General features: G+C 41.8%; 1 protein-coding gene across 1 annotated transcript; it reads left to right on the forward strand.

Moving 5' to 3' along the window:
* Window positions 1-6,804: 6,804 nt before the first annotated feature.
* Window positions 6,805-7,905, forward strand: LOC147419357 (uncharacterized). The gene is made up of 2 exons (XM_086505316.1): window positions 6,805-7,333; window positions 7,646-7,905. Exons 1-2 carry the CDS (start codon window positions 6,805-6,807, stop codon window positions 7,903-7,905), a joined length of 789 nt encoding a protein of 262 aa, XP_086361442.1.
* The last annotated feature ends 1,131 nt before the right edge of the window (window positions 7,906-9,036 follow it).

Below are 9,036 nucleotides of genomic sequence, written 5' to 3' on the forward strand. Positions count from 1 at the left end.
TCGTCGGTAATTAAACGTCATTATTTCAACGATCTCTTGTAGTGAATCTCTTGCAAAGTCAGATACTAGCCTTAAGTCTTTCTTAAATGAGCATGCACACTGTTTTTTTGAAACCATACCTGTTGAGTTACCACCTATAAGAGGGGTAGATGACCATAGAATAGACTTGGTACTAGGAACATCTCCACCTACTAGACCACCATATAGGGTCTCTCTAGCTCAACGAGAAGAGACAATGGCTGAAGTTAATGAACTCCTAGAAAAGGGCATGATCCAACCTAGCTCCTCACCATTCTGTTTCCATCTCCTATTAGTGCAAAAGAAGGACGGTTCATTCCGTATGTGTGTGGACTATCGTGCACTAAACAAGAGCACTATAAAGAACAAATTTCCGGTCCCAAGAATTGAAGATGTCTTTGATAGGCTTCAAGGATCCTCCTACTAGAGTAGGATTGATTTAAAGAGTGGCTATCATCAAATAAGGATAGTCCTTGAAGATATCCATAAGACTGGATTTCAGGCCACTTTTGGATTATACGACTTCCTTTTTATGCCATTTGGTATGACAAATGCTCCTGTCACTTTCAAAAGAATGATGGATAGGATATTTAGACCATATCATACTTTCATAGAGTGTTCTTTGATGACATTATTGTCTTCTCCAAGACACTTAAGGAGCACAAGGAGATTTTAAGAAAGGTGTTTGGAGAGTTGCATCGCAACAAGCTCTTCATCAATGGTAAAAAAGTGAGTTCTTTTTACAAGAGATATGCTACCTTGTTCATATAATTTCCAAGGATGGTATCAAAATGGATCTTGAGAAGCTGAAAGTCGTTGAGGAATGGCCTCAACCTAAGAATCTACATGAATTACAAGTTTTTATAGGCATGTGTGCCTATTACCATAGATTCATAGGCATGTGTGCCTCTCCAGGACTTAACCAAAAACAAGGTTAAGTTTCAATGGACAGACAAGGAAGCAACGGCATTTCAAATTCTCAACCGTAAGCTAGTAAGTGAGCCTCTTTTGAAGTTGCTTGACTCAAGTAAGCCTTTTGAAGTACATTGTGATGCATGTGGAGACAAACTAGGAGTTTTTATCTTACAAGAAGGACATCCAATAGCATATGAAAGTAGAAGGCTTAATGCACAAGAAAAAGTACTTGGAATTTATGAAAAGGAGTTACTAGCCCCGCTATACATGCTCTAGAGTCGTGGAAGCATTACTTGCTTAGCACATCCCTTGTTTTGCGAATGGATCATCAAAGTCTTAGATACTTTATGACACAAACAAAATTGAGCGAGAAGCAAATTAGATGGGCTAATTTTATCTCACAATTCCATTTTCATATTGCACATGTAGCCAAAAAGTAAAATCCTATGGGTGGCAGATGCTTTACCAAGAAGGTCTAGGGTGAATGCTATTAGTATCGCTTATCATATGTAAGGACTTATACGTCAATGATTGATGATTACAAGAATGATACTAACTTTGCTTCTATATCTATGAATAAGTTGAGCAAGGAACTATAGTATCTCCTTATTCCATCAAGGAAGGGGTTTTGCTATTTGGCCAACACCTATGCATTACCAAAACTCTCAGGGATAAGGTGATGCTGTTGGAGCTATATATAGCTAGGAGTCCCCACTATATATGTATACTCACTGTTTGCTCTACATACACTTTGGGGATTTCATATGATAGTGTCCTCTCTCTCTCTCTCTCTCTCTCTCTCTCTCTCTCTCTCTCTCTCTCTCTCTCTCTCTCTCTCTCTCTCTCTCTCTCTCCTCTCGTCTACCTGCGCTCTCTCCCTTCGGTTCAACATGGTCTCAGAGCTATGGAGCGCATGACCATGAAGAGGAGATGTTAGCTCTCAACAAATCATGATGATAAGTATATACTTGTATAAATTATCATTCAATATTTTGTTTGAATTGCGTGAGAATCAAGAAGCTCTCTGTAATTTTGTGTGCAAGCGGTTGCAAGAGGTTGTTGGAGCCCCAGACCTCCTCGGGAATTCTCTCATCTATATTCTCTATATAAAGCCATAGGCGTGCGCCAAGAGAAAGGCCTTCACTTATGCACGCAATACAGGGTCTCGGCATAGGCCTGCAAGATAAAGGAATTCGAGAAGGTGTATTGTCGTCGCAGCAGCGTCTGCAATAGCAATTTTATTAGCTACTATGTATAATTCTCCTTTTAATTTGATGCTATTTTAAGCATCATCTCTATCGTCTGCATGAGCCTGGTGCTTTTTTAACAGTGGTGCTTGATGAGAAGCGGCGAGGGTTTGCTAATTAGTGCCAGTGCAGATAAACACAAAGCTAATACCTAAAAATATATTAAGATTTCCATAATCTCAATTATCAGTAATCATCATCATGGCTTCATGCACCACGGCATAATGATCCTCACCATGGCATCAGAGATGCTTTCAACAAATGAACGAATTATCAGTAATCATCATCATGGCTTCACGCACAAGGTGAGCATGTGAAGACAGTAAGGGGTAGGTAGGCTTAGTTAAAGTTATATAGGTGGGGAGCAGCTCGAGTGTAGGCGATGTAGCGAGTTCTTGCATGGCAGAAGAATTAGAAGAGCGCATCTGCTTGATTTTGTTTTCTTAAGCTGTCATATTCGCTTCTGTAGCCGCTACAAAAGAGAAGCACAGCTGTTTTCTCGGGTATCCCATCTTGGAGATTACCGTCGCCCATAGTTCTCCTGATGCTCTGACTTGCAGCTATGATGGATGCAGGCCGGCCGACAGTTAATGCCACCATTTATGCATTTTCTACCTTTGTCATCATTAAACTCTGCCCGGTAGCGACCTCGACCTCGTCGGCTCCAAACAGTGTTAGCAAGAGCAACCTAATCAACACTCACGGGCACAAGCTGTACAAAAGCATGTAGGAATTCAATTTCCCTCAATACATATCGACTGTTACTACGCTGCCCTCTAAATTTGGGATAGGATACTTATAAGCCACATTTTCAGTATTAGTAAAAATATGGGCCCACGGCTTGCCTTGCAACTGTTCCTATGCTGCCCTCTATTGGGATAGGATACTTATAAGGGGTGATTTTCACAATAATAAAAGTATGGGGACACAACCCTTGCCTTGCATTCCACGTGTTGTCAAATTGGACACTTCATCTACGGTAGGAGAAACCCGACTATTATAGACTCAGTTTTGATTCCTTTTCCGTCATTTCTATGACAAAAGAAATTTGTAAACTTATGTTTGCGTTATTTTATTATCGATTTCTTAAAAATGTCAACTATCAGTGGTTACAGGTATTCATGGTTCCTAATGATACAAATGATAAAGTTCATGGAGGGAGATTATTACTTGATGGCTCTTTAACCCATGGTATTTTGAGCTACACGGTGATGACATGGATCCATATTTTCATGGGTATTGCCATCTCATATTGTTCTTCCAAAATTCATCTTTGATTTGCGTCTCTAATGCCATGGTGTGTGAAGCCATGATGATGATTAGTACTAATTCGTTCATTTGTTGAAAGTGTCTCTAATGCCGTAGTGAGGACCATGGTGCGTGAAGCCATGATGATGATTACTGCTAATTCGTTCATTTGTTGAAAGCGTCTTTAATGCCATGGTGAGGATCATGATTCCATGGTGCGTGAAGCCATGATGATGATCGGTGTTCCACAGTTTTTGTTAAATTTTTTTAAAGTGTCTCTAATGCCATGGTGCGTGAAGCCATGATGATGATTACTGATAATTCGTTCATTTGTTGAAAGCATCTCTAATGCCATGGTGAGGATCATGATTCCATGGTGTGTGAACCCATGATGATGATTGGTGTTCCACAATTTTTGTTAAATTTATTGAAAGTGTCTCTAATGCCATGGCGAGGACCATGATGCCATGGTGCGTGAAGCCATGATGATGATTACTGCTAATTGAGATTATGAAAATCTTAATATATTTTTAGGTATTAGCTTTGTGTTTATCTGCACACATGTGATTGCATCAGTATTATGTTTGTTTCTCATTACATCATTATTATGTTTGTTTCTCTGTCGTCTCTAGAGCGGCGTCGCGAACCATCTCTAAGGACAATGTGATGTGATTATTTCTAACCTTCATGTCTCGATATGTTTCTTGAGTTGTTGTTGTTTACAGGATTAAAGTCACATCAAGTAGCATATATGACGAGGAATCAACGATGCTAAAGCTACTCAAAGATATTGAAGAATTTGCATCAAGTCAATTGTATATGTAGGGCTTTTAAACTTTCAAAGACGCTTAAAAGCGCACATTGTATATTATGGAGTGATGTAGCTCCTCAAAAATGATTTTTGTAAATTTTGATAATTTTTAATATAATAGTGCATGTATATGGTGCTGTGGGTTTTTCCCTTGTACCCCCAAGGGTTTTTTCATCCACAATTAGGGACTCCTATTTGAGTGGGGGTGTTGGAGCTATATATACCAACCCCTATGCTATATATAGCTAGGAGTCTAAACACCCCTGCCACGATACATCATCAAGATACAAAGACTGGCTTCAAGGCAACAAAGTATATGCTTAGAACTTGGCTCCTAGCCCCAAAATCTGCAAGAATTGCTCTCCCACCCAAGAAACATACACACACCTCCTCTCTTTCTCTCTCTCTCATGACCATAGTCATGCACACACACACACACATGAAAGGACTATGCTATGCTATGAAACACAGGAAATGGGCATGGAAGCCATCCTCATCTTCATCCTCTCCTTCACTCTCCATGGATACTACAAGAAATCACACGAGTGAAAGAACAAGAAGCATGAAGAGAGTTGTGCCAATTGGAGAGAGAAGAAAATCAATCGTACAAGAGGTAGATAAAGGCAGAGAGAGGTGGTTGCAACCTCTCAACTTCCCAACCTCCCAAATCACACTACCCACTCCCCTTTCTTTTCTTTATTTGAAACTCAAAGGTTACATAGCTTTAAAAGTTTAGGCATAGCCTTTCATTTGGTGTGCACAACACAAGAGGGAGGTTTTATGCTTTGGCTTTGGAAGTGCGGACCCGCTAATACGCCAAAAGCATTTACAAAACATTATAGGTTGAAATCTCATAGCAACAAGAGTACACATAGGCCTAGATGCCAACAAGCATTGGTAAAAATAATGACATGCTATCATTAACTTGCATCTTCTAGCCTTTTTGATGATGAAATCGGAGGGTATCATTTCTCCCTCACTTAGCCTGTGAGCTCCCGCGAACAAAACATGATGAAGAACATCCCTGATTCCGCATACTTAATCAATTATTTGCTTCACTTCCCTCGAACCGCTTCTCCAAACTCCCTTTACACAAACAAACCCCACATCTTCATCACACTTCTCAAAAACATCTCCAAACTCTCACACACTTACAACTTCCTACATCTCCTACTTCTACTCTAGCTTGATCACTCCCCACACATGACATATGATAAGGAGAACATCATCAATCTCTCACCTGCAACAACTCCCAAGCTTCATGAAAAAAGAAAGAAACAGTCCCCAACTTTGAGCACCAAAATGTTCCCCAAGATAAAGTAAAAACACGCAGCACACCTTTGCTTAACATCTTCAATAAAATCGGCCACCCAGAACCTGCTACCCCTGCTGTGCGAAAAAGTTCCACTCACCGCACAAGATTGTGGAGGTGTGCATGTTTCAAGAGGTGCGCACATGAACTGCTTTGAAAGCCGCAGCGGTTATTAAAGCTGACGTGGCATCAAAATTGAACCTACTGCGTCTTTTGCGTCAAAGTAGGGGCAGCCCACGTAGTTAGCCGCTGCGTTTATAGGGATTACGGGCACCTTTTTGTTTCACCACCTCCTGAGCAACATCACGGCGGTTCCCTCCAGCTGCAGCGCCATTACAGGCGACTATATGCAGCAACCCCGCTTGCAAGCGCCAGCTACACTCGACCAAATTCAACCCATCTGTGCCAAGCTATTTTCGACCAACTTTCGCCAGCGACCCCCACCTTCACCTGCATGCACGGGCATTGCGCACCTGTAGCTTAACCCACCAACTGTAGCCTCGGGATCAGAGGCTTAAGAAATTACTTAACAAGCCAAGACTGCACTATTAAAATGCACAGCCCTACCCCAGTTTTTCCAAGACGCTAAGCCAGCTGAACCTCCAAGCAACCAGTTGCACACTAAGGTGTCCAGTAACAATATGCTCTCTCTCTAAGTCTCTGTCGCTCTCTTCGTCGTGGTCGGGAATCGAAGGCGCATACCTTAGCGCTGCAAAGTCCATTGATTTGCTCTTGTAGCCAAATTCAAGCTAAACTCAACACTACTGCTTCCTTGTAATGACAGTAGCGCTACTGTTATAATGCATTGAGAAACTTGAATTTAATTGTTCTCTCTCTCTCTCTCTCTCTCTCTCTCTCTCTCTCTCTCTCTCTCTCTCTCTCTCTCTCTCATCCCCCTTTGTGTGTGTGTGTGTGTGTTGTAACGCTACACCTTTAGGAGCTTCTGCAATATTGTTAGCCACTTTGCCTTTAGGTCACTGCTTGGTGTGTTAAAGTAGGAAAACCTTTCAAGAAATTTAAGCTAATGCTGCTTATGGTGATGCTTACAGAGATAAAGAATGGAGCATCAACGCCCTCATTTGCGACCGAGCTCTCCACTTTTGAGTGCGTTCACGACATATCGGCCTCCACGTTCCGTCCATTGGCACCAACCACCTCCTCAAATTCAGCCACGAATTTTGCCCACAGAGCCGGTCCCCTCTCCTCCACCACACGGTGGATTCCGTCAACTTCTGCAAGCCGACGACTACATTATGCACGATCATGTCAATGTGAAGCAGCCTCATCCTTCAGGGCTCCACTACATGCCGCCAAACCCTACAGATTACAATAGAATGGTAGGCATGCCTGCAACGGCTCGACCCACAGCCATGCCGGTGTTCCTACCGAGCATTCCGCCACTTGAACATTCATTGCCTATAAGTCTCGATGGCTCTGTGCCATCGAATCCTTCTCTCCTACCTGCCATGGGGGAGAACATTCCTCTACTGGAGTTTCCAACCATCAAGGCACCCTCTCAACAAGGAACTGAAGTCAGCTCAATCACAAATGATTTGTCTTCAACAGTGGTGCTGGCTAAAAACCCTTCAAGCTCGAAGAAAAGTTTGGAGTGGTCAACAACGAAGGTTGTTTGCTTGATCGACTTCTTCCAAGAGAAGTGGACAAGCCTAGGCAAAGGAAACTTCAAGCAGAAGCATTGGTCTGGCCTCGCTCAACAAATGAACTTGAAGTTTTCGTCCACCTACATGGTCCAACAATGCAAAAATAAATGGGATTCTCTACGCAAGACTTACCAAAGAGAGAAAAGGGTTGAAGAAGGCACTAGCGCATCCCCATCTACTTGGAAATTTTATGACAGAATGTCTCAAGTTCTCGGTAGAACACCCAAGGTGCGTGGGTTGGCCGGTGGCTTCAATGGGGAGTCCTTTCTACCTGGGGCACCGGAGGAGGATGAAGACGACGACAATAGTGACGCTGACAATGATGACTTCAACATCAATAACAATGATGGGAATCAAAATGTAGCAGCCCCCTCCCAAGAGGGATCACCAACCACACCTATTAGCAGAGTGCGCAGCAATGCAGGTGCCGAAGAAAGTTCTGGTGGTAGGACTTTTGACTCCGTTCGGGGCCAGCAATGCAAGAAGAGACGTCGTCTGTCTGAAGCTGGCTCCTCCTTGGGTGCTGAGCTGAAGGAAGGGCTCTCCAGTTTTGCAGAAACCATGAAGGAGGTAGAGCTCCGCAGGATTGAGGCCAAAGTGCGTCGAATTAATGCAGATGAAAGGCGTGCAGAGAAAGCTCTCGAGATTCAACTACAGATTGCACGCATTTTGGCAGGTGGACGAGATGCTTGATATCAGACAACATCTTGTAAGGTTATCTCTTGATGTAATCAGGCAATAAAATAAAGCAAGACCAATGTCTTTTTTAAAAAACTTTTACTGCGATAAGAGGTTAGAGCCTTGGGAAGATTGTGAGAAAAAGAGTTTAACATAAACTATCTTTTGACATCAAAGAGAGTTAGCAATCAATACTCAGAAAGATAGTGTGTTATGTTGTTAATGAGTGATAGAGCTACAATTACACATAGAAATCTAGAGAGAGAGAGAGAGAGAGAGAGAGAGAGAGAGAGAGAGAGAGAGAGAGAGAGAGAGAGAGAGAGAGAGAGAGAAAGAGAGAGATGGGAGTTAGAGAGTCAATGTAGTGCATATGTGAATGACATTGTTAGGGAGATAGAGGTATATAGTTGATGACTGAGGTAGACAATTAGTGTGTTAGTGAGTAAGGAAGATGAAGTGTCACTTAAATAGCCAGAGTTACAAAGTTGGTGTTTGTGACATATACATAGAGAGTTGATGGGGGAGAGATATTGCAATATAAAGTTACTGCGGGCATAAGACAATATAGAGTTAGTGCAATAGTGACAATCAATATAGTGTTAGTGCAATAATGAGTTAGTGTTAGTGAGATATAGTTATAGAGATATTGAGAGCTGAGATAGATCGTGAGTTAGTGTGTTAGTGAGTTAGCAAGTTGTTGCGTAGTTTAGATAGCAAGAGTGACAAAGTTAGTGTGTGTGAGAGGTAGATATAGAGTTAGTGTGATTTTGCGATATACAAATAGTAAATTATAGAAATATAGTTAGTGCAATATTGAGTTAGGGAGACGATATGGAGTGTAAGTCACGTAACGGCAGTGACTTACAGATAAATTTGACAATCAATATAGAGTTAGTGCAATAGACAGTTAGTACGTTAATGCATAAGTGAGACATTGTTAGCTAGTTGCAGTGTCAGTTACATAGCGCGAGTTACACTGTCAGTGTTAGGGAGATAGAGGTATATAGTTAATGAGTGAGATAGAGAGTTAGTGCGTTAGTGAGATATAGATAGGTGCAGTTTCAGTTTAATAGCCAGAGTTACAATTTTGGTGTTTGTGAGATATAGATATAGAGTTTATGGGGGAGATATGGAATTAGAGCGACG

The sequence above is a fragment of the Adiantum capillus-veneris genome, chromosome 29, assembly GCF_014529385.1.
Source record: "Adiantum capillus-veneris isolate H3 chromosome 29, ASM1452938v2, whole genome shotgun sequence".
NCBI lineage: Eukaryota > Viridiplantae > Streptophyta > Polypodiopsida > Polypodiales > Pteridaceae > Adiantum > Adiantum capillus-veneris.

Bases quoted from the DNA above. Each gene is read 5' to 3' on its own strand.
- LOC147419357 (XM_086505316.1), top strand. From the start codon at position 6,805: ATGCACGATCATGTCAATGTGAAGCAGCCTCATCCTTCAGGGCTCCAC. The intron at 7,334-7,645 runs GCAAGACTTACC...CAGGTGCCGAAG, and splicing joins AAATAAATGGGATTCTCTAC to AAAGTTCTGGTGGTAGGACT.